General features: G+C 44.7%; 1 protein-coding gene and 1 long non-coding RNA gene across 2 annotated transcripts; one reads left to right on the forward strand and one right to left on the reverse strand.

Annotated features, from left to right (window-relative positions):
- Positions 1-840: 840 nt before the first annotated feature.
- Positions 841-4595, reverse strand: LOC142563614 (uncharacterized). The gene is made up of 3 exons (XR_012824357.1): positions 4504-4595; positions 3687-3793; positions 841-901 (listed from the first exon to the last, which is right to left on the reverse strand). It is a non-coding gene; the product is annotated as an uncharacterized LOC142563614 (long non-coding RNA).
- A 9498-nt stretch (positions 4596-14093) lies between these two features.
- On the forward strand, positions 14094-21002 carry LOC142563674 (uncharacterized). The gene is made up of 4 exons (XM_075674266.1): positions 14094-15133; positions 15753-15821; positions 16898-16987; positions 20730-21002. Exons 1-4 carry the CDS (start codon positions 14198-14200, stop codon positions 20802-20804), a joined length of 1170 nt encoding a protein of 389 aa, XP_075530381.1. The 5' UTR covers positions 14094-14197; the 3' UTR covers positions 20805-21002.
- Positions 21003-26376: the final 5374 nt, after the last annotated feature.

The raw sequence follows: 26376 nt of genomic DNA on the forward strand, positions 1-26376 counted from the left end.
CAGAGGCTCTGACGATGCGATCCAGGAGAGGCTTCAAGGCGCCGTTGGCTCGTTGTTGCATACGCCACTGAAGGCGACCTGACTGGCGTTTCAGTTAAGTGCGAGCTGTTGGTCATCCGCTCTCGCAGGGGTCCCTTACGATCCCCCCCCATTTAACTTGGCATAGGTGACACCTCTACACCGCATCCGTGACTTGTATGTTCAGGATGACGGCCATCCGCAACGAGGCGTATCGCTATAACTTCGCCAGATTGATCCGATCCTGGGCATGATGCGCACGTTGTCCAATCGTGGATCGGTCTCCGCGAATGCTGGACGCCCCCCCCCCCCCCATGCACCATTAGTACATTGAACTATCATGTTCCCTTCGACTACATAAGTCAATCAACGAGGGTGCCTGGACGCCATGCTGCGCAAGGCAACTAAAATAGGGCACAGCCTGCCACAGTCTACCCCCCCCCCCCCTCACAGCCTCCTCGCACTGGGTACCCATAACTAGCTAGGGGAGCTTTTGGACACCCAGTGCGTCAACAAAAAGCAACCGCTCTTACTAAAGCCCACGGTTAAGACCGCCCGCCCAAGCGCCTCAACTTCACATACAGTCGATCCATCGTAATGTACCCTCTGTCCATGACGTAGGTCTCCGCTTATGAAAGAGTGGGACTAGGCGCATAAGTACACAAAGCTTACAGTTTCTGAATAGCAAAAATCATTCTATTTTTCTTCGCCTGTGACCATCCTGCAAAAGCAAATTGTTTGTTGCAAGTATTTGTGATAACATATGCAAGAAATGACCAGTGAGCAAGATCGGTTGAAATGATAAAGGCAACATTTCGCATACCCTGGCACTGACGAAAAGGCGATTCAAAGGAGGTGGAATTGTCCTTGCCGATGCTGTGGCCTGAAACAAATGGAGGTATTAAGTTATATGTTTGCGCACAACACAACGACTCGAACGACTTTGAGCACTCCTTCCACAAAAGAGTGCGTTCATTTCATTAAGTCAACTCATTATATTTTACGTCAGGATCTATGATAAAGATATCGCACAAAAGTTTGATCAAGCAAAGTTCTTACTTTAACTGATAACTGATTGAAATAATATGTCAATGCTTCTCAATAGCTTTGCCAAAACACTGATCTGTTTCTTACAGCTAAATTATCTTGGTCCGTGAATTTCTCATTCATCAGTAGATGAGGCTCTGATTGATTAATAAGCTAAACCTGTTATTTATTCCCTGTGTTCCTCGTCCTGCAGGATCCCAATTAGTGGATGATTAGCTTCTAGAAGTTAGAAGCGTCTGGTTAACTGTCCATAGGCATTGCCTACTGTACGATAAGTCGTGCAGCGCAGGAGCACAATACCTTGGGGAACATCGGAGCGCGTGGCTAAGCACCGACGTAGGTATTATATTCGCTGTTATGTTCGTGAGAAATGTAAGCGGGAACCCAGGAGCGCGTTTCATACAGCCTCGAACTCGGCTATAGGGGCGATACGCGGCGGCCACCGTCAGAAAAGTGAAAAAGGGGACGCTGTTCTAACAACTGTTAGCACATCCACCATGCGTCTGCTTATTCGAATTGCGGGACTTCTCATCGCCAGCTCAAAATGATAACACTGACATGCGGTTACTAGTAACTTGCCGCGAAGCGCCGTCAGGAGTAGCACTGCTTTAATGGGCTAGAATTCTAGTGCTACTGCTCCGGAAATCCTCCCGTCTGTAACGCGTGATACTACGCGCTGTATAAAGCGTGCATGGGGTCCCGTGAGGATTTGTAAGAGAATGCCTTATGACTACGTATGGCTACAGATATTTACTATTTTGACTATATGTAGCAAGTACTGAGAGTATACTAAGGGTAAGAGAATAATCAGATTAATTACAATGACATTGATAAGTATACACGAGACTTTACGACGAAAGGAGGCGGGTAAGGAACCGTATTAAAGATTAATAATTAACTAGTTAATAAGCCAAGTTTATTAGCCCAATTAGGCGTAAGTAAGTTGAATTGGCCAAATTAAGACTAATAAGGGTAATGAAAATTAAAGCACATTACATTCAGTGACGTACAAACTTTCGAGTAATTGATTCCAGCTGCTCGAAAATGTAGACTCATCTGAGAAAACCACACACTTCTACTCCTGCTCACTTCAGCTGTGTTCAGTATAGCAAATCTCAGGCGAGCTGCTTTGTTGCCTGCTGTGAGAAGACGTTTCTGAGCGGCGATGCGACTTCGCAATTCTGCTTTCCCGAGCCTTCGCCGTTCCGCGCTATCGCTCACATTGTCCAGGCCAAGAGCAGTTCGCACGCGCTTTGCATTTTTAAAGGGCTTGTCGTTCACTGCAGTAACGATGTAACGGTCTTGGTCATTCGAACTTGATGGACGTCGCCTCTGGTGTGGCGCGTCGTTTATGCGTCCATCTCGGTAAGCCTTCACAATCCTCTTGACCGTCTTCAAAGGACGGCTTGTCCGGAGAGCAATATTACGCTGCGTGTAACCTCGTATAGGCATTTCTACGATATCTTCACGCTGTTCAAGAGACACTCGAGGTATCGCCAGGCTACAGGATCAGAATTGGCTGTTGTGTGTTGGTCACTAGTGTTCTACATAGGTGATCCTTAAAGACAAAAAAATAAACACAAGCGACCACTTGCCCATCATTATTTTCATTTTTATTCTATTCGACCGTCATAATTGGTTCCAACGCCATCACAGCCCTGTTAAAAAATGCCACTGACAAGTCGTCACATCGATTGATACAAAAGAATCGGTTTAAATTGCGAGCGAAGATTAAATGTTCCGTCGCACGGTTGCACGATCAACAAAACAGAAAACTAAACGAGCACGAAAGAAGAAAGAAATGGCACCCCGTAGGTCACTGCGACGCACAACCGTCTTATCGACTGTCGGCGGCCAGTGACATGAGAAAACGGCAGTTCATTCGGCGAAACGCAGGCGCGATGGGAGCACCAACACTTAGCGTGCCTGGAAGGGCACCCCCTTTTCCCTCTGACAGCACTAGCCGCATATCGCTCTAACTCGTTATCGAGGCAATTTGCCACACGCGAATTGCTTACGATAGCACGCAGCCATAGAGGAAGAAATACGCAGCTTCGCAAGCAATGCGCGCGACTTGCTGCGAAGGTAAATTCCCTTGTTCTCTGCGAAATCTGCTCGGCCTTTGAATACCCGGCAAAGAGGAACGTACAGGCAGGCTCACAAAAATTGCTGACAAATTTCAGCTTCGTGACGTAAAATTCGCCCGGTGTCGTTAGCCGGGAACGCGAACAAAACCGCGCATACGGTGCATTTTGTACCTGAGCAGAACTGCTTCAGTTGGTTCCCGCCCCTCTCGAAGTGTCTTCAGGCGGCTTGCAATGTCTAACGAAGAACAATAAGCAAGCAGTGGGCTATATCGTAATTACCTAATCCGTGCTGCGTGCTGTCATACTTCAGGAAAAACAAATTAATCTGCTTTTTTATTCCTCCCGTACGAAAACAGCAGACAACTGGATACAATGACGCGCAATTAGGCTGCTGTTTTAAATACCAGGTTCATTGTCTTTACACGCCCGAAACAAACGTACCGCTCACGGAAGACAACTCCTTTCGTCATATAGCCGTTCCAATAAGGTTATAAGCTATTGGCTACACTAAGGTTGCATAAAGTGAGTGCTTACCTTCCATTCTTTTGGAAGCGACAAAGTGGGCCGGCTGTCGCTGGCCGTGTTGGGCCACCACAGAAGCCCACAGTACGCCTGTGTCGTCTTCCGTTTCCCTTACGTTCCTGGAACACAGGCCGATACAAATCCTTACAACGCTCAGTAAACGGCAAAGACGTGCACGTGTGCAGAGCGCACCGAGAGCAGACGAACAAAATGGCAGCTGAAGCAGTAACAGCGAAAGCACCGCCCGTTTGCACCAACGAACGAAGCAACCAAATTGTAAAAAAAAAGGAAAGAAATACGCGAGAAGTATAAAATAGCAGTCAGCGCGTTCATTTCTACGCACAATTGACAGCAGTTAGTTTAAGGGAGGCCTTCTGACGTTCATAACGGGGGGTTTCAGCGAGCGCTGATAAAATCGAACGCTTCGGAAAAAATACATTTCGAATTTGCGTTTCCTTAATCGTCTTTCGCAAGACCTCGAACGCTCGCGTAAAGAACGCCCGTTTTAAGTTTGATGTCAACCTGCTTGTTTCTCTTTGCATCAAAATGCGAGTGTATTCAGGAGAAGTGTATGACGCGTCACCTCAAAACGTGAAATACATAGCGGGGAACACGAGCGTGTCGCTATGCGTTTCCCACAATGCGGATAATTTACGTGAACAAATAAACATTCTCAGAGCCGCTAGCGTATCGAAATTGCTCATTAACGCTCAGTACAACAATTTTGAAATGCAGCGGCGGCATAGCTACACTAAAGGAATAAAAATGGTAGACTGCAGCCCCGCGTGAACTGAAAGTCGAGCTTCAAACTAGCGACGTCTTATCTTACCTCGAGATGTACTCGGTGTTCAGTCGCTTGAGCAGCACGGCCGCAATTTTTTGTTTCCCGTGCGTTCTTCAAAAGCACTGAAAGCACGAGCGACTGACACATTCCGCAGTTCTGACTCGAATGACTTTGACGAAAGTGGGCGTGAAGCCGCACACGGCAAGAGCGAAGCCGCAACTCGCTTGGCTACGGACTCGGCTTGTTCCTCGTCGCGATCGTCGTTTTGTGAGGCTGCATTTTTCCAAGTAATATGCCGCAAATTCTTGGTTCTTTTTATTGCACATTTGACTTTTTTTTTTCCACAAGAAGGTTTACGACGCTCGGTATGTAGGCAGCAGCGTATATTTATTCAACGAGAGCAGCGCTCTCGGTGAACTATGTGAAAGGAAATTTACGACTGCGCTTCCATCACTTGTAAGGATACGAAGCTGGCATTAGTGTCCGGGACCTTTCTGTGCTACGAAGCGAGGTTTGTGATAGCCAGCATGAGGAAGAATGCTTGAATGGGCCTGCTACGCCTTTGATGCACGAAATGTTTTCGCTCGTTCTAAAGGGTAAGAAAGTGTTCCTACCGAACTTAGGCGCGATTCCTACGTGATATCCTGCACTCGAACCCGTAAGCGCGCAGATTCTGAAGTTGCACAGCAAGAACCTCCTGTCGAGAATCGACGCGCGTCTCTCAAGCGAAAGATTATACCGAGGTGCGTTTGCAACAGTTGAGACTGGTGCCTTGTTTTCGTTGCAGCGTCAACCGCAGGCATCGAGGAGTTGATGGACAAAGTGCAGAGATAGTCTTTTGGCGAGTGCAGGATGCAAACGCCACTTTTGCTTCGGAACCAGCGAGTGCACAATGGTGGAACGCCTTACCATGGTTAACACGCGAGCGCGTGTCATTCGAGGCAAGTATACATAGCTATCACAAGTTCACCTTCTTCTAGGTATGCACTGTAGCTAATAAGAGAGCATGCACATGAATAAGAAACGACGACTGCATACTTAGGATAGCCCTGCAAATAACAAAGCCAACGAGGCCGAGCAGTTTCTACAATATTTGTGAATTATGTACACTTTTGTCACACGGATAAGTCGCGGGTACTCGTAGGCAGATGGATCGGCAAGGAACGAATATTAAAGGTAACTGTATTATCTGGCCTGCAACTACTATTTAGCCCGCATACCAGCAACACTTGCAAGGCTCTCTCCTGCACAACCCGGCTCTATATTTAAACATACATCGAAAGTTCACGAAATATTGATGGTATTCATGTTTATATGGGAATGTAAACCACCATTCGCGGATGGCGTGCGGGTCTTGTTTTGACATTCATGACCTCACAGAAGTGCCACAGGCACTGCTTTCAGCCACTGTGTGCTGGTGTGTGTATATACATATATATATATATATATATATATATATATATATATATATATATATATATATATATATATATATATATATGTGTATATATATATATATATATATATATATATATATATATATATAGTTTATGGTACCATGCAGCCTCATAAAGACCACCCTAATTCCTCGCCAAAACATACTACCCCCAAGAGAGGAATTTAGGGTGCTTAATGATGTACAGCGCTGTTTCTGCCACCTACGCTACGTCCGATTTTTTATTATGTTTTGTGTAGTTTCATCCCCTCCAATTCGTAACTTTTCTTAATCGACTCATTCTGAAAGTATCAAATCGGCAATGAAACCTTGTCAAAATCGGAATTTGAAGCCAGTGAATGCATAAAGTGACCAGCTGGAGACGTGAAAACGCTTCGATCGCGATATACTGCAGGAAACGAGCGCGATTGATTGCGTTCACTGGTGTTGCTGGCTGCCTTCGATGACCTTAATGACCCTGTCTGCAAGGTTACTATTGGCGCTAAGATCATTAGCATTCACATTGGCCTCGAGGCGCTGCGCAGATCATAGCGTGCATTATTAAAGGAGCAGCTGCTGCACTCATAGCGCATCACTCACGCTGCACTCATTTGCTCACCTGGACCACGACACACGTCATTCTATGAATACGTGACCAATATTTCGATCAGGGTGCAGGTGTAGAACGTCAACATGACCCGTGCACGGAAGACCCATTTGCAACCTCAAGCGCACAGCGATCCCTGAGTAAGGACAGTGTTACCCGAGCGATGGGTTCCAGTAAGGCTCGTCGCTGGACTGTATCGAGAGAACCATCATTCACTATAACCGCAGCTGTGCGCTTCTCAAGAAACTGAACTCGTCGTTGCACGTCGTATATCCTTTCGTTTCCGGCAGTACGTCCACCGAGCGAGGGAGAGCTCCGGCGCCAAGGTACGTACCACGCTGAAACCTCAACCTGTGCCTCGTGTGTCGCATTCTCCTTTTTTTCGTGGTCCTTCTCGCTGCTCTGCATAAGCTGCAGATTGTGAACCAACGAGCTCAAATTTTCACTACCTTACCAAATGCCAGCTGCTGCTCGAAGTTGTAAAATGCCCAACTACTTTGGCATCTGCAAGTTAGTCGAAGCAGCTTAGGTACCGTTGTCGGCATTCAGGTTTGCCCGATTAGGCGATTAAACAAACGTGTCAAATTATATATATATATATATATATATATATATATATATATATATATATATATATATATATATATATATATATATATATATATATATATATATATTATATTATTTTCTTCTCTAATGTTTCAGGTATGAACCTCAAAAGGCGCTGATAACCGATTTTTCAGGACAGCTTTTTATGGCGAAAGGAAGGTAGTGTTTGCACCTGCAGTAGTTACTTCTAAAAGCGCGTGAATATTTAGTAAGCAGAATTTTCCCATCTGAGCAGCCTCTAATATAGTAAGAGTCCCTCCTCCAGCAACGCTGTGAAGTGTGAGCGATGTAGTTAGCCCGCCTCGCAAATTGTCAAAGCCGCCCATCGTTCTGCGTTCACAGGAGTGAGTGTAACTGTGGTTAACTACCTACATTTTTACCTTTTCCACTCCTTTTGAAAAAAAAAAGAGCTGCTGTAATAAGTTTGCTTTGTTGTACACGCATTTCTTATAGTAGCACCGCGTGTTTTCCCAAGAACACGCCTACGTCCTGGCGGGCTAGCCCCCGTAGTCATTTTTACTGTCGATAAACGAGCCAAGCCAACTCAACGAAATACAAGGCGAAGACAGCGCCACTTTTCTGCTCACTACAAACTAAGGCTTATGCGCACATTGTAAGACTGGAAAAAACATATAATAAAAAAAGTATACTGCATTTTAATACTAAAAAGTAGACCAGAAACCGCGCACAGTAGTAGAAGGTTACGTGGTGGACCTCTTGTGCAGCTTCATGTTCTTGCCGCGTGGGGCACCAAAGGTAACTTTTTTGTGACTTTCAGGGATGAATTAAAAAATATAAATCCACGTGTAATGAGGAAAACCTGGCTGATATTAGCCACTACGATAGGGAATTACTCCATCAGCAGGGTTAGTCTCTATTCATGTTCTGAGGGGGTTGTCTATCCCTTTAACGTAAAAAAAATGACGATCCAGAATGTCATGGCAGCAAAACTTAGTGGCATTCTTTTAAATTCGTTACGTTATATCATACGTTACGTTACGTGAAATGTTACGTTATATCGGCAAAAAATAAAATGATGGAGCCTTGCACCAGTTAGAATTCCGAGCTTGTACCGCAGCACCAAGGTCCTCAGAGCGACGACGTGGTTGAATAGCGGCTTACCCAAGTTGAAGACTTTTGTAAGGCTGAAGGACACTTCCTGTGAAATTATCCTGTGCCGTTCAGCAGAGGTGGGTTGAACGACGCCGTGGGAAATTATTAGGTTAAGTTGTCTGACCACTCTATGCTTCCGCAACCAGCAAGACGGCTGCCCTTGACATGGAAAAAGCTTGGTAGGCGAGATCTGAACGTAAAAGCTAGAGACAGGCGGCAATACCGTCATTAACTTTCCACACTAGCTGCCCATGAGGTCACTGATTCGACAGCATTTGTTTGGGTATAGTTATGATTATCAGCAATCTGAAACTATGGGCCCTGCAACTAAAAGCTATTCCAATATGTTTATATTCCAATCACCTGACGTCAAATTTACGTAACTGCAGACGCAAGCATCGGGCCTTGACCTGCAGCGTTGCCTGAACCGACCAACTGAACACTCTCCTCGTTTATAGGAGGTCGCTCTTGTTTGCTATAAAAACGACTAACATTGCCTACACTGAGCGGCTTGTATTTCCTAGCTATACCTTGTGGCTCAAAATGCATTTTTTTGAAAAGGGACAGAAGAAAGGAAGACAGTGAAGAGCCAAACTACCTACTGTTTAATGACAGCCTGAAAAAACGTATAGAGGAAAATACAACTTCTGCTAATGCGCAGCGAGCCAAAGTGTGGCAGAACAACATGGTCATGATAACATACTTTGGATAAAGCACATTTCTGCGGAATATAATACGATAGATGTATCGCTGACACAACCAGACCCTTTCACTTTTAATATAGAACGCTTCCAACAACTCCCTTGCAGTTTGGTCCCTACTTTTGCCTAGAATCAATACTTGCTCAAAGCATGACGTACAACGACAGGCTTTACAGTGCGCAGGTAGATGCGCCTTGTCACATTTACCAATACTATTAGCATGCTCCCTCAGTCTGTCAATATTACAACGTCCCGTTTGTCCAACGTATGACTTGCCAGAATCTAGGGGTATCTCGTAGACCACCCCTTCAATACAGTCTCTGAAATGTTTGGCGTGCTATTTCTGGCAGCCCCGCGGTCCTTCCGCATGTGATCCGGGGACACAATTGAGCTAACTTGTTGGGAGCTGCAAAGACAACCGGAATGCCATATCTGGTAAGTAAGGAGCTACCTTCTTGAGGTTATGGCTCACATGGTGCAAATAAGGTGCTACTTCTGGTTTTACACGCTCCCTTTCCTTGGAGTGCATTTTCACACTCGCAGCAGTAGTTTTTAGCTTCTGCAGGAGGGACTCGACCACGAAATTTAAGACAGACTGGGGGTAGCCTGCTTTTAAAAGTCTCTCAAGTTGATGGCAGAAACTCGCCTGCATCACGTGCACACATGACCTGCGCAGAGCCGATTCCAGGCTTAGTGTGCGCTGCAACATATTGTAACAATTCTTTTTTACCTCGAAGAAGGTACGCACAACAAACGGGATCACTCATAAGTGTTAGGTTAAGGTCTAGAAACTGCAACTAACTGTCCTTCGGAAGCTCATTAGTAAATGTAAGTCCTTTTGCGTTTGCTCTAAAAACGTCTAAAAATGGCATGGCAAGGGGCATATATTCTCAACGACTAAAGATCATCAATGTATCTAAAAACCTTAACAACATTAGGATGAGATGAACTAAAAGCACGTTGCAGTGCGTGGTCAAAGTAGGATAAAAATAAGTCAGATAAAATGGGTGCTACACGTGAACCAATGCAAATGCCCTCTTATTGCAAAAATATGCCATGTTCAAAGGTTACAAAGGTGCGGTTGACGTAAGCTTCCAAGAGGGAAACAAAATTCTAAGCCGACATCTCCATTTTAGACACATAATAAGCTTCGCCACTTTCATCAATGCGCTGTTTAACGGCTTTTAAAAGCTCAGGATGCCGAACCGAGTAAAAGAGGTCATTTATATCAATGGAGAACACGTAGCCTATTTCTTGGCTGCCACTGAAATATTCGAAAACTTCATTCGAGTTACTAGTCAAGAATGGGTCAGTGAGTTGAAGAAGTTACAGGGCTTTTAGCAAAAAAACTACTGACTTGATAATGCCACCTGTCCCGTTCCCTAATAATAGTTCGAGACGGGACATCAACCTTATGGGTCTTGGCACTGAAGAAAGCTGTAAAAGAAACTCTTTTTACTCTTTCTGATCTGTTTAGCTACTCTTTCACAGCCAATTTCTTCACAGAACGAAGTCATGGTTTTCTTAACTTTTGTAAGCTGACTTTTACAGGCTTAAAATTCTTTTTCATTCCCTCTAATGCTTTTTGGTTAAAGGCTTGTCTAGGAAGAGCTACAAAAGCGCCTTCTTTATCGAACTGCATCACACAGAGTTCATCGTCTTTGAAAAAAGACACCACACGTTGCAACATCCGCACCTGTCGGCCAGTTCTGGCCTTGGGGGCAGCTCTGTGTAGCCTGTCTGCACCATCTAGCAGGCAACGCTCGCGCTGTTCCTGGGGCCCTTTTCTTGCGACTTGACGAATCCATGCCAGAAGCTTTTGTACTGGAACCTGAGGCTCAAGTCCATATTTCGGTCCCTTATATAGAAGGTTGACTATATCATTTGGAATATTGGTTTCACCAATAACCACCAGTATCTCTTTCCGCCTCTCTTTGGTGGTTGCCATGTTCACACTCCTCAGTAGACAGGACAGCTTACTGTTCCACGTGGTTTCTAAGGCAGTACTCACCAAGTTCCGGTAGTCTCTCAGTTTACTTGCTGCAACCCACGTAGGGAAGGTGGTGTAGCACATGCATCTGAGAAGATCGTTGAAAAGCCGGACCTGACGGCCCAGGGTATTTTTTTATGTGGCCCTTTGTTACATCATGTCGATGCCCCTTGCAATGTCATGAAATCGTTGAGCAGTTTTTAGACGTTTTTAGAGCAAACGCAAAAGGACTTACATTTACTAATGAGCTTCCGAAGGACAGTTCGTTCCAGTTTCTAGACCCTAACCTAACACGTATGAGTGATCACGCTTGCTGGGCGTACCTCCTTCAAGGCAAAAAAGAATTTTTACAATTTGACTCAGCGCACTTAAGGCTGTGAAGCGTGGAATCGCCTTACTTTGCCTGGAATCGGCCCTGCGCAGGTCTTGTGTGCATGTGATGCAAGCGAGTTTTTGCCATCAACTTGAGAGACCTTTAAAAGCAGGCTACCCTCAGTCTGTCTTAAATTCCGTAGTCGAGTCCCTCCTGCAGAAGCTAAAAGTTATCGCTGCGAGTGTGACAACGCACTCGAAGGAAAGGGAGCGGATACCAGAAGTAGTACCTTATTTACACTGTGTGAGCCATAACCTCAAGAAGGTAGCTCCTATCTTACCAGATATGGCATTCCGGTTGTCTTTTCGGCTCCCAAAAAGTTGGCCCAATTGGGCCCCCGGATCACATGCGAAAGACCACCTGGCTGCCAGAAGCAGCAAGCCAAACATCTCAGGGACTGTAGTGAAGGCTGTTATGGTTGGCATCTGGCACCCCGTGAAATATGAATTCTCGACCATACCTCATCGAAACGAAATGGGACTTCCTAATTCGCCATGGTTGTCTCGAGTGTAGGCCGGTCTGGCGGACGCCCCACAGTGTTTACAGGCCCCTTTTGTGTGTGTGCGACTTTAGAGCCACCCTTTCCTCGAACTGTCAAGCTCTACAGAACTTCCGCGAACCAGCAATGCGCAAAAGAGAAGGATAAGCATCTACAATCCTGCACCTGCGGCTTGGTATCTACGGAGGCTGGACGCTCTTTTCTTGCTGCAGGCTTGGTATCTGCGGAGGCGGGACGTCCATCCACAAACCAGACTCTGTGCCGGTCACGTGGCGTCGACGGGAGCAAGATCCCTCCCACGATTTGAGAGTGCCTATTTAAGGGGCTCCGAAATGTACTTTTAACACCACTTCATTCTCTTCTTATAATCTGTCACCAACATTTGAGTAAACCGTGCAAGTTTCGCACTAGAAATCGTCTCGTCCTTGCCTGGTCGCCATGGTGTACCGGATGCCGGCAGCCTGCCGACAACGCCACGCTACCCAATAGTAACGTCGGTAGAGCTTCGACAAACAGGTGTCGCAACAACTCGGCAGCAGTACGATACGCGACCCTGGAGTACGCAACCAGGGGTCGTCTACGAGAAACTCCTAGGTTTCGGCAAGACATACGTGGTACAAACGGGACGTTGTGTTAATGACAGACTGAGGGAGCATGCTAACAGTATCGGTAAGTATGACAAGGTGCATCTGCATCCGCACTGTAAAGCCTGTCATTGAACGCCACGCTTTGAGCAAGTATTGATTCTAGGCAAAAGTAAGGACCAAACTACAAGGGAGTTCTTGGAAGCCTTCTATATTAAAAAGAAAGGGTCTGATTGTGTTAGCGATACATCTATCAAACTACATTCCGCAGAAATGTGCTTTATCCAAAGTATGTTATCATGACCATGTTGCGCTGTCACACCTTGGCTCCCTACACGTGATCTGAAGTTGTATTTTCTTCTATACGTTTTTTCAGGTTCTCATTAAACAGTTGGTAGTTCCGCCGCTTCACTGCCTTCATTTCTTCTGTCTCTTTTCAAGAAATGTATTTTACTCGACAATGTGTACCTAGAAAAGCCAAGCACCAACTTGCCCAAAAAGAAGTGCTTTTGAGCGGCTTGTCTTATCTAATTGGCGGACAAGGGGCAAGGATCACGCTCAAGTGGAGAGGGAATCGAGGGGGCCGAGGGCGAGCACTGCAAAGCGATAACAGGATGAAGAGGGTGTTGCCGGCATCTGCGACTGGTCCTCTTTCCCTTGCTTAGCTTGCGGTGGCTGGTCGAAAATTGCCGTGGCTGATCGAAAATTGCGGCGGCATGCCACGGTAGGTCAAGACTGCCGCTGAAACGGATCTTAAGCAAAGACGAGTTGGCAGAACGACGTCATAAACGTGCCTAAATTGCTCGAAAACGTTACACTACCGCGCAAGAAGTTTAATTCTACGCAAATAAACCCAAGTTCTGCGGCAGCTGCGAGTAGCCACTGCCTGAGCGATCTGTGGCAGCCATCTTTTATTCCTTTCGGAACGGGGCATCCCTACGGCTATTCAGAGGAAAATTCACTTTTGTTTGGCATATTAATGCATGCTTAACGCGTACACGTTACTTCGACGGGGTGAGTTTTCGCAGTTTTGTGACGTCGCGTGACAGGCAGGTTTAGTGGGTGCAGCCCGAAAACTTTTGACCAATAGCTGAGGGCTAATGACGAAAAGGCGTCGAATCAGAAATAACACTTTTTCGTTTGTTCGGCCCAATCATGCATAATCAGTGTGTACACGCCCTATCATATGGGGAGCTATCGCGGTTTTCGTGACGTCGCATGATAGACAGGCGAAGCGGGGATGGTCCCAATCAATTTTGACCAATCGAGAAGGGCTGATTGCAGAATAGGAATAGAAAGGTTTGGAAGAGCTTTACGTTATAGCGCCCTGTATTGTATTGTAGTGTTCTTTTTGTGCCAGAGTCGTACAATTACTGCAACATAGTTATAAATCCATGACGTCACATTGTCGCACCGGCGGTAATCTTCCGCGGAAAATATCAGAACGCTCGGGCCACCTTTTTCTTTCTCGTGAGAATCATTTTTTTCTGCCAACAGAATACACATGGTTTTCAAGGGTTTCTTTGCTAATATAAATACATTGTGCGCAGTTTGTAAGTGCCGTTCATTATGTGCGGTTTGTAAGTAAAGTTCACTAAAGAGATACCATGCTGCAGCATTTAGTGCCCCTTAAGTTAAAGTGCACAAAGGTGACGTAATGCACACTTGTTTTCGAATATTTAGGCGTGAAGTAATTTTTCTTGTTTCTTTTCTATTTCAGATGTCTTGGTAGCTGCAGTAATGACGGCAAACACGATCTAATGCTCTCCTGTGACGTTCAGAATAAGTTTTCGTGTTGTCATTATAAGGCCGATCGTATAACAGCACAATGACATCGTTCATGATGCGACACTTCAAACCATATTGCTGGATCTGCTTAGCTTCTGGACTTGTGATTTTTCGAGGACTTCGAGCAACCGCACAGCATAAGACGGACATGATTTGGAAAGCCTCCTACCTATTTTACGCCTTCATCTGCTTTGTTCTACTCATAGTGGTTACTGCGTTCTTTTTTTACCAGATGACTGTAACATTCTTGATCGGAGTTCAGGTTTTCACCAGGTGGCTCTACCTTCTCGTTTTCACTGTCGTCGGTTTCAAAGTTCTGCTGAACCTTCTCTGCATTGCCCTCAAGTCGCGCCACCTTTTCGATTTCTTCAAACAATCGGCGAGGTACGAAAGCTCGGTAAATTTTGTGCCACCCGAGTGCTGCCGGCAAACCAAAAGCTGCTATTTCATACGACTTATACATTGCCTTGCATTTGTAGGAAATCTGTCCCTTAGCAGCTACCTCCTTTGCAACTTCATCGACAACCTCGAATACAGTGGTACCCAAGGCGTCGTTCTGAAGGTATCCGGCGTCGCTGGTGACTTCATCTTCTACGTGTACCAAATGGTTGACTTCATTGTTCTAAGACCGTGTCTAGAAGTTCTGCTGTTGTACATTCGGCAGCAGCACGAGGTTGTTCGCTGCATGATTGACGGCGGCGGCAGCTTGGTTTTCGTCAAGCGAGCTAGGAACGTCGAAGAGATTAGGATGAACCTTTGTGCTATAGCGTTGCTCAAGACGCAGCTGAATGGCATTTGGCGGTGGTCCATTATGCTCTCCGGTGGAGCCGTTCTGCTATTTGCCTGTATCTGCACATATACGGTGTTCGTAGAGGGGCTTTCAACGCTTCAGTCTGTAATCTGCCTACTCTACAGTGTGTTGTTGCTCCTGGACATTCTGGACATTACCGGATTGAGTCAGGAAATGGTCAACGAAGTGAGTATAAGGTCGAAAATATAAGCTGTTTGTGCTTTTTCACATTTCTACTTGTAAATTTGACATGTATAAAGCGGAGTGAACTTGCGTATCGTTGTGCGCGCGCGTGTGTGTTTGAGTGTGTTTGTATGTGTTTGTGTGTGTGTGTGCGCCAGCATGCGGGCGTACGGGATCACTTGGCAAAACGTCTGACATCATGGCGCACCAGGTTCGGCAGCAAGCCTCTGAATCACTGGAAAGTTTATTTTACCACTCATATTCATTTGTTCGTTTGACAATTTAACATCACGGCGAAGCTGGCAACATATTCTATTTGTTACAAACATTTACAATATAATACAAAATAAACCAGATCAGTTGGGCACTTATTTCAGTAGACACTTCACAGATCAATATACGTTTCTATTTCGGTAGAACAACTTCTTCATGCGAAAGTTACTCGCTGTAGTAATTCTGGTGAAATGATGCATTTTTAGGTGCTTTCTAGAACTTTACGTAGCCATGACGTTTACGGGCGTCTTTCGTTCGAGTCAACAGCTTAATCATTCTTGGGTAGCACGTTACATAGGCCGAAGTCCTTGCAACACGAAGAACCATGTTGACTTACTGTTCTTTACAGTTGCGAAGCATGCGACAAACTCTTCAGAGTGCTCCAACCGGCCAGCAAAACGGAGCATATTTTACTCAGGTGCGTATTTTGATGTCGTTATTGTTAATATGCATGCTTAAGAAAAACTATGGGTTTGTACGTGCGTGGTTAAGAGGAAGCTTTACATCAGCAACTCTGCTCTGAATACAAAGGAATCGCAACTACTACACTCTAAGAAAAGTTTACACCCTTTGAGCTATATCTTGCCACACAACAATAAACGTCATCTGTCTTGTCCGCATTTCCTACTTTTTACTGCTGCGATACCGTTACTTCCCAGTAACGAACGGCATGCGCGTTATCAGCATGACATAGCACTGCCGACAGGAAAGTAGAGGGCGCTCCGTTTTTAAGAAAGGAAACTGAAGCAAGGCAAGACGACCATTATCGTTGCGTGGCAGATATACACCCCTAAGGGCGTAAACTTTTTTCATAGTGTATTGGTGAGGTTTGCGACTCCTCAATTTAAAATGGAAAATTGATCCACTTATGGAGGCAGCTAGGTTTTATATTTAGCCCATTAGTGCTTTGGAATTTCTTTTCCCGAATCGCGAAGTAAAAGATGCTTTGGTATGCCGTTTACAACTCTATTCAGCAATAACAAAATATGTCACAATTCCGTAATCTGTGCTCATTCAGATACATCTAAAGCGGGAAATACTAATGTGTTTTACATTATTCAGATACAAAGCATGAATTTATAAGTAGAACATTTGTAAAACAATTATAAGAGTTTTAACTCTTCACGTGCAAGTTCTAAACTTCTATATCCCATTTTCCCGTTTCAGACGGAGTTTTCAGTACTGCCATCTCTATCATTGGTGCAGAGTTATCCGACTTCGGGACCTTCTTTATTCGTTTTTGTACTTCCCTATTTAAGAAACTTCTTGATACAAACTAAGGCCCTAAACTCTGCATGTCTACAGAACATAATTTTTTTTTTCGAAAAGCCACAATTTCCTTTCAGATTGGTCTAACAGTTGTCTAATTAAAGCATGCGTGCGTATCACATATCTTTGAATAGTAAAATCCTATTTGCCTCCAACCAAATGCTTTCTCCTAATTGTGAACGAATGAGCGAATGACCTTGACCATGGTCATTGTTTCGTTTACAGATAAGCTATCTGCGAGATACCATAAAACCTAAGGAGATGGCTGTATCTGGAGCTGGCTTCTTTTCGTTAAATTTCCCATTGCTTGTTTCGGTAAGCAAGATTTCCTACTTTGATTCGCAGGAATTGGTATTTGTTGCTGGACCACCAGTTATAAACGTCAGCTGTTTGTATGGCTATGTCGTGTAACGAGAATTTAGCCACTCTTATGTCTATATTTTGGTACATATTTAAACACCCTACGGTGTTTATCCGAATCAAGGCCAACGCCCGATATTTGGAAGGTCAGAGAAAAAGAAAGATATCCTGCAATGTCAGCTGAACGAATACGCCATTCGATTCTGAAAATAACAAGCAAGCTTCTGATGACGTTGCACTTTTGGAGTGCATGCATTACGCAATACGCCTGAGTTTTATTCAATACCACCGAGATCCGATTGAATGCTTCACTAAGCCAAGTAGACTTGTCCGTCGTATATCAAAGTAGACTGGCGTCTTTTTCCAAGCGACTTTTTGTACCAAGCGTCTCTTTTTTCTGTCGGCTTTTTTCGAGCGACACCTGAAACATTTGTGACTTCGTTCACCCGTATGATATCCGTTATTACGGACATTCCTTATTCAAAAAACAAACACATCTGCCACATAACAGCCAAATCCAATAATCCAATATAGAACATATAGAATGCCATCGAAAAACCCGCTTTTCACATACTCACCGACAGCAAGTAGCCTGCCGGAGTTTCAGAAAAGGATAATCTAATGCCAAGCCCTACGAATTCTCACAGAAACGGCAAAGAAGCACCTACCAGATATATACACAGCTCGGACCCTGAAGCCCGAGTCTCTGCTGGGGAATGAGGCAGCCGACACCTCCGCCATAGCTCACGTTTACAGGGCTTTCTCACAGGACGCGCCAAGAACTGATGAAGTCCCAAAAAACACATGGATATTGTGCAACGCTACAGGCTAGACGGCAGAACTTATCTGCCACTTCACCCCAGCCGAACTAGAAAAGAGGCACCAACCCTCAGAAAATTGCAAACCAACAGCTACGTCCACGGTATGCTATTGCATCGAACCTCACTTAATGAGCCTTGATACATCTCTCTGCACGTACTGTGTTGTCCCAGACAACCCATGCCAAATGGGATCGGGATGTGTAGAAAAATATGGCACCGTAGACTCCCAAAAACTAATCGAAGGGTAGGGGGAGGCCAAGACCCGAAGAGACAGCGCAGTCTGATCGAACAGGCGCGGCAGATGGCTATGGCCTGCCGCTACCTTGAACAAGGAGGCTATTATGATCGAGCTCTCAAGTGTGATAAGAATTCAAACGGGCTTCCCCTTGTCAAAATAATTGCCCTCTTCTCCCAATCGACGCCACCTCCTTCCCCACGGGGTGACACGAAAGGATAGAAGCAGAAACCGAACGTCTACACGACGTCACGCTTTTACCCGAGCTGACACCAAGGATGAGCAAAAAGACAGGCTCCCCTTCTGAAACTAAAGGTTAGAAGAGGATACCGACGTCACCCTTTTTGCCAAGCTGACACCAGGGATGGCCAAAATGGAAAGACAGGCTCCGGAGGAAGGCGGCGACGACGACTGGACCGGCAGTGGTTATTTAAGGCCGTGCTGGCCCCCGTGTTAGGCACCGCTCGGGACCCAGATGAGAGTCACATCCATGTACCAGAGAATACAATCTTTTCTACTTTATTTTCATCATCAATATGCCCAGCTTCATCGTCGTTTCGTGATTCCTGCGGTGAAGACCCACCTCACCCGGTCCTGATCGTACCAAGGCCGACCACCAAGAATACTCACCAAGAATTGCAAAGAATAAATGTTTATTCTTTCTCTACCCGCTGTGGTTGCTCAGTGGCTATGGTGTTGGGCTGCTGAGCACGACGTCGCGGGATCGAATCCCGACCACGGCGGCCGCATTTCGATGGAGGCTAAATGCGAAAACACCCATGTACTTTGATTTCGGTGCAGGTTAAAGAACCCCGGGTGGTTCTAAATGCCCGGAGTCCTCCACTATGACGTGCCTCATAATCAGGAAGTGGTTGTTTTGACACGTAAACCCCATAATTTCTTTTATTTTTTCTTTCTCTCCCTTTCATGTGGTATACGATGTTACTGCATATTGAAATAATGGGGAATGCGGAGCTTTTCCAGTTCGAATTCTTTCTTCTCCATTTCTTCTGATAAAATCAGCATCTTCGTTTTCCACCTGATGGCATCGATCTTTTCGTGTTCGGTGGTGGTTAGCGGTTCCGGCCAAACCGCATCCTCGAATCTGAGCTGGACTCCCGACTTTCATAGATTTTTTTAAAAGAAAAGTCTCAGCCTAAATTTGAGTAACTACGGTAAGCGAATATGTGTTTGAAACCTGAGGTGCGCATACATACTACTGAAGCTTGTTTCTGGAAGATATATCATATTTAACTAAGACACGAAATAACTCTCTTGTCTTGAAATAACTTATTCCAGTGCAATTTAAAAGCTGATATGTATATTCTGGAACTTCTGCTCAGAACTATTCTTGCTGCTGTCTTTAATGTGTTGTTATTATTAAATGAAGGGCGGTGCAGGATTTTGCCGATGTAACACAAGGACTCATTGGAGCCGAGGTGTAGAGCTTGTGGAGTAACAAGGGCTTGAGTTCGTAACTATATAAGGAAATGTATATCGAATATGGACTGTAAAGCAGGGCGTCAGGTTCTTTGCGTTGTCATTGAGGTGGCATCGTCTTTTAACATCGTATTCTGCTTATATCAGCAATTGTTGACCGAGCGGATGAGCACTTTTCATCCACGGATATCAAGTGTAGATCGCTTTATTCTCTTTTAACATGTTCCTACGTTAATACAGCGTGCCTAAACAGACTGAGATGGGAAAATGTGGCTTTTGGCAGTTGCACCAAATGAGTATCGTATGCCCCAATAGCAGCGGCCGGTGAAGTACCTTTAACAAGGAGCAGGATTTCAGGGCACTCTTTCAGCAGATACCAGTACAACTATCCTCTTAGCGCTGTTTATTAGCGCAATAAGCGCTTATGCAAATCACTGAAATATACAGCCAGCGTGTGTCATTTTTCGGTCCAAACGTTTATGTTACATTTATTTTCGTTTGTGGTAGCACCTAGTGATTGCGGTGTCCCCAAGCGGCAAAGTGCAATACATAAATGTCGAATAATCTGTACATTATTGAGCAGGTAAAGGACGGTATTTGGTCATTACTGCTGATCGAAAATGTTCCGTCGATTTTTTGTCGGCTAAACATCAAAAACGAGTGCGGCCTTTGTTATTTCAATAGTATAGTAAAAAAACGGAGACATGCGTCGGGCAGAAGAAGCTATTAACTATGAGAATATGAGTTTATGCGATTGGAGCCCGGTCATGGTTGACCAAGCTAGATATTGCAAAGCGACTCGCGGTTTTACATGTGCTATATAAAATTTGTCGCCTTCTAACTGCGAAGTGTTTGATGGATACTGGTGTGTTTGCTCGTAAGTCATACTTTATATGTCTTTGGCGATGTTGTTAACCTAGTATTCCATGATATATATTTTAATGCTGCTAATAACGCATGTCTGTAATTGGGTGTTCTTGCAAAGTGTTGTATTATTGTGATACTTCTTTTTCTCAGAAACCAATACGCCTGCTGCTCTAGCACGGCCAAGGCATTAGGAGCAGCTTGTGCTCCATTTGTGTGGGATTGCGGACGAGCGTTGTTATGGCTCAGATTAAATAAAACAACGCGAAATTCGTTCTTATAGCCTTGTTCTTTCATATGTATATGTAATATAATCTTCTTTTTTCTCAATTTTCAGCTCGCCGGGTCAGCAATCACCTACACTGTCATTCTAGTGCAAACAAGCGAAAGTGTGAAGACAACAGCCAAGTAATAGCACCGAATTCAGCCCGGTTTCTTACCTCAAAGAAAGACCCTGCAATGCCACCGCAGGTCAAATAAACGTGCGAGCGGCCATTTTCACGTTGACGTAAATGAAAAGCACCAGGCTCAAACGCAGTACAATATCTTAGTCGCGGCACTGTGATGAAGGCCGGGTTTGCAGTAGGAGACGGGGGCGTTGCACTTGCAAGCCTGGACAAGTTCATGCGAAATGGTAAGAGTCTGTTTCCGTCACTGGAACGAGACGGTTTCGACATGTTGCATCCAGCGGAATGTTTCAAGGACCTCTGCGTACACTACAACCGATACCACAAAATAATGTCTGAATTTACACGCAACACAAGTCTCATACAGCACAGATATACTACATATCCAACCCTATGTCTTAGGGCAAACCTACGTGGCAAAAAAAAAAAAATATGTTTGCAACGTCTGGTTTGCAACACCATGGATAAATGCTTGCGTGTTATGCAATAAAACAAAACGTACAACCTAAGATGTAGATGAGGTGTATTAACGCGTCCATATTTTGCGAGGGAAACGCTATATACCTCAAGATACTACACTACTGTCCCAGAAAAAAGAGAGGACAGAGAACGTAGAGTGCTCCTCTCTAATTGTATTAACTTTGAAAAGAGTGATGGCAAAGTCACGTGGTTACAGAAAAAGCTAAAATTTTGCAGATGACGGCACGGACGGGGGGGGGGGTGGAGTGCTTAGATGCAGAGCAAAAAACTTTCTGAACATCGCGATTGCTGTGGGAGTCAACGTTATGCGAATAATTTTACAGGCAGCTTGCGAAGTGAGGCTGCCGTTGCTTCAAGGCGTTGGGAAATCGAAACTGGTCGGAAAACTTGCTTTTGAATCGAAGGCAAACAGTGCAGCTGCACAGGGGCCTCGAACTAATCACGTGAGCTACCTGGTTCTAGCGCATGCAGTGGACGAGTCGCAACCGAAAGTCGGATGACAAAGCTGCTATGACAACGATGCAGTGACCACGACGTCATCACAAACACGAGCACATATCTAGGGGCCGAAGACGGTAGACAACTTAGGTCACTGACTCCGCATAATGACATAGGAACGACATGCGCGTGTGATATGCATGACTTGGCATCATAGATGGGATGCATGCATCTCATGCGTGTCAATCGTGTTACGACATGTTCGTCGTGTTCATCATGTCATGCCATACAATGAATTTCGTGTCACCATGACATGTCGTGCAAGTTATTCACGCCATTCATGTTACGTCATGTATGTCATTTATGCTACCGATATTATGGTACACATCACGTGCTATGTGTGATTGTTCATGTGCTGACATGCGTGTAGTGTAATTTTTGTCATCCATGCCATTCTTGTTAAGACTCGTTTTTCATATCATTGATATCATGCCTGTATGTCATGCCTATCCTGATATATATCCAGTTAAAGAAGCAATCATAATACATCTCATTTGTGCCATTTATTGCATGACGTGTATTTCATTCGTGTCATGCTGTACAAGCATCTCATGTCATCTATATCCGGATTTATGTGCAGTTAAAGAAACGACCACACCAGCACGATGCCATTTCTGTCATGACATGTTATTCACGACATGTACGTTCTGATTGCTATGCAGTTAAAGAAATTACCAGGGTGATACCAAGACGTGAGAGTTCAGACAGACAGACAGACAGACAGACAGACAGACAGACAGACAGACAGACAGACAGACAGACAGACAGACAGACAGACAGACAGACAGACAGACAGACAGACAGACATATAGATAGATATATAGACAGACATATAGATAGATATATAGACAGACATACAGATAGATGTATAGACAGACATATAGATAGATAGATAGATAGATAGATAGATAGATAGATAGATAGATAGATAGATAGATAGATAGATAGATAGATAGATAGATAGATAGATAGATAGATAGATAGATAGATAGATAGATAGATAGATAGATAGATAGATAGATAGATAGATAGATAGATAGATAGATAGATAGATAGATAGATAGATAGATAGATAGATAGATAGATAGATAGATAGATAGATAGATAGATTTAGCGTGTCTAAATTAGGCAAAGAATGCCTCGCATTAAAAACTTCTACACGCCATGTTCTAACAATTACAGGCATAGGCAGTATCGGCGACGCTTTACAAATGCGCCGACAGAACTTTACAGATGTATCACTAGATGAATCATTTGCGTTTCGATATCAAGCGCATAGCATGTCTCATAATATTTGCTTTCATATGCTGTGTGTTGAAATAAAGCATCAATAAAAAAAATAAAGTTGTCTTCTCGTTGTACCCGGCTTGGTGGCATAGCAGATATAGCGCTGCGCTGCTCAACATGAGGTTACGGGATCGAATACCCGCCGCAGCGGCCGCATCTCATCATCATCATCAGGCTGGTTATGCCCACTGCAGGGCAAAGGCCTCTCCCATACTTCTGTAACTACCCCGGTCATGTACTAATTGTGGCCATGTTGTCCCTGCAAACTTCTTAATCTCATCCGCCCACCTAACTTTCTGCCGCCCTCTGCTACGCTTCCCTACCCTTGGAATCCATTCCGTAACTCTTAATGACCATCGGTTATCTTCCCTCCTCATTACGTGTCCTGCCCATGGCCATTTTTTTTTCTTGATTTCAACTAAGATATCATTAACTCGCGTTTGTTCCCTCACCCAATCTACTCTTTTCTTATCGCTTAACGTTCCACATATCATTCTTCTTTCCATAGCTCGTTGCGTCGTCCTCAATTTAAGTAGAACCCTTTTCGTAAGCCTCCAGGTTTCTGCCCCGTACGTGATTATTGGCAAGATACAGCTGCTATAACCTTTCTCTTGAGGGATAATGGCAACCTGCTGTTCATGATCGGAGAATGCCTGCCAAACGCACCCCAGCCCATTCTTATTCTTCTGATTATTTTAGTCTCATGATCCGGATACGCAGTCACTACCTGTCCTAAGTAGATATAGTCCCATACCACTTCCAGTGCCTCACTACCTATCTAAACTGCTGTTCTCTTCTGAGACTGTTAAACATTACTTTAGTTTTCTGCACATTAATATTTAGACCCACCCTTCGGCTTTCCCTCTCCAGGTCAGTGAACATGCATTGCAGCTGGTCCCCTGAGTTACTAAGCAAGGCAATATCATCAGCGAATCGCAAGTTACTAAGGTATTCTCCATTAACTCTTATCCCCAATTCTTCCCAATCTAGGTCTCGGAATACCTCCTGTAAACACGCTGTGAATAGCCTTGGAGAGATCTTATCTCCCTGCCGAACGCCTTTCTTTATTGGGATTTTGTTGCTTCCTTTATGGAGGACTATGGTGGCTGTGGAGCCGCTATAGATATCTTTCAGTATTTTTACATACGGCTCGTCTACACCCTGATTCCGCAATGCCTCCATGACTGCAGATGTTTCGACTGAATCAAACGCTTTCTCGTAATCAATTAAAGCTAAATATAAAGGTTGGTTATATTCCGCACATTTTTCGATCACCTGATTCATAGTGTGAATATGGTCTATGGAATATGGCGGCCGCATCTCGATGGCTTCCAAATGCAAATACCCCTGTGTGCCGTCCAGTAGGAGCACGTTAAAGATCCCCAGGAGCCCAAACTAATTCGGAGTCCTCCGCTACGGCGTACCTCGTAATGAGGTCGAGGTTTTGGAATGTGAAACCCCAGAATCTTTTTCCTTAATGTCGTTTCTGGGATGCCCCGAAGCCCTGTTGTGTACACAGAACATGTTTCCGCAGAACAGTTACGTCAACCTCTTGCCTTTGCTTCGAGTTGTCAAGTTCGACTTCGCCCTGCCATCTGTTAGCGGCCTGGTTAGCTCACACGGTAGTGCGGCTGCGCCGGAAACGTGGTGGTCCCGGGTTGGAGGCCCTGACCAGGACGAATTCTTCTTTAACAGCCAGGCTTTTCTTTTGCGGAACCCCTATGGGTTTCCTTTGTAACAATTGCTACGATTGGGTGGATGTGTCATTTTGCCTTAACTAACTAAATCTATGCAATATGAAATCCAGCATTTACCGCTTGATGTGGTGAATAATGACACCTCGTGGCATAACCTGACATGGCACATTGCCGGATATGCTGGCCAAGCAAAGCGTGCCGCGTCAGTATCTGGTGACACACGCCAAGACACTCAGTTTAAAGCTTCGTAGTGATTTTCGTTACGGGACATTTTCGTTTAGTGGGATTCGGGACAGGCTTTTCTGCACTTCGGACAAGCTGAGTTATGATATTGCCTGGATTAAGTGTTGCAACTTGGCAATGAAGATTTCGAATTAGGTGCAATGATCCAATTGTAAAAAAAAAGTAGGGTACAATAACCGCGACTGACCTCCAAACTTGACATATCGACAACTTCTCCGTAGGCACTAATAAGAATGTAAATAATGAATTTGTGTAAATTAAACTTCTAAAGCTCACATTATTAGACACGAATATATACTAATACACAGGGTGTCCCAGCTAAACTGAGCCAGAGCTTAAAAATACCGGAATGCCATGTAGCTGGACAGAACCAAGGTAATGTTGTTAGCCATGGCTTCGAGATCGTCAAATTACTTTTTTTTTCATTCCGCCCAATTTGATAGATAGCACTAATTATTTATTCGACTTCTCAAATATTATAATTAGATTAAAAGTGTTCATGAGAACATTGTATATAGCGGCAAGAAAAGCTTCCGATACAGCTTTCTGTTGCTCAATTTGTTTTGCAAAAAGTGTTTTTCCGTGCGTGAAAGAAGCCCGCAAATGCCCACGAAATTGCCACGCGACGGGCGGCTCGAGGCAGTTTGTTTGTATTTGAGGGCTTCTTTCACGCTTGGAAAAGCACTTTTATGTAGCATGTATTGAGTAACAGAAAGCTGTATCGGGAGCTTTTCATGTTGCTCTACAGTTTCCTCATTGACCATTTGCATCTAATCATAATATTTGAGATGTTGATTAGGGCTCGTAATGTATTTAGGCCGAACGAAAAGAAAGAAATACCAGCAGCGACGGCCAATAACGTTACCTTGGTTCTCTCCAGCAACGTGGCATTCGCACATTCTTAAACTGGCTAACACACACACACACACACACACACACACACACACACACACACACACACACACACACACACACACACACACACACACACATATATATATATATATATACAAATACCACCGTCGAGACGACGCTTTATTCCAAGAAGGAAACATGGCGCCGATGCAAAAACGAACACCAGCCAATGATTTATGAGGACTTTGTAGAGATGAAGATGAAGTCCGCCTAAATGCTTGCAGTAATTTCCCCCGTGGACGGAAGCGGCCAGCCTGGCCGCACATTAGACAGTGGAACGAAGATGAAAGGGCTCCAGGCGGGAAACTTGCACGATCTTTGTTTCGCGGCAGCGTCGGTCAGTTGGGGCATCAACAGGTGTAACGCGATAGTTCACTGGCGAGGTCTGCTCTATGACATTGTAGGGGCCAATATATCGGGACTCAAGCTTCTCACATAAACCGGGTGCTCGTGCAGC

The sequence above is a fragment of the Dermacentor variabilis genome, chromosome 11 (genome assembly GCF_050947875.1).
Source record: "Dermacentor variabilis isolate Ectoservices chromosome 11, ASM5094787v1, whole genome shotgun sequence".
NCBI lineage: Eukaryota > Metazoa > Arthropoda > Arachnida > Ixodida > Ixodidae > Dermacentor > Dermacentor variabilis.

What these genes read in the sequence shown, in the direction of transcription:
- LOC142563674 (XM_075674266.1), top strand. Translation starts at nt 14,198, where the DNA reads ATGACATCGTTCATGATGCGACACTTCAAACCATATTGCTGGATCTGC. An exon ending in GTCAGGAAATGGTCAACGAA is followed by an intron (nt 15,134 to 15,752) that starts GTGAGTATAAGG and finishes TGTTCTTTACAG; the next exon opens with TTGCGAAGCATGCGACAAAC. An exon ending in ACGGAGCATATTTTACTCAG is followed by an intron (nt 15,822 to 16,897) that starts GTGCGTATTTTG and finishes TTTCGTTTACAG; the next exon opens with ATAAGCTATCTGCGAGATAC.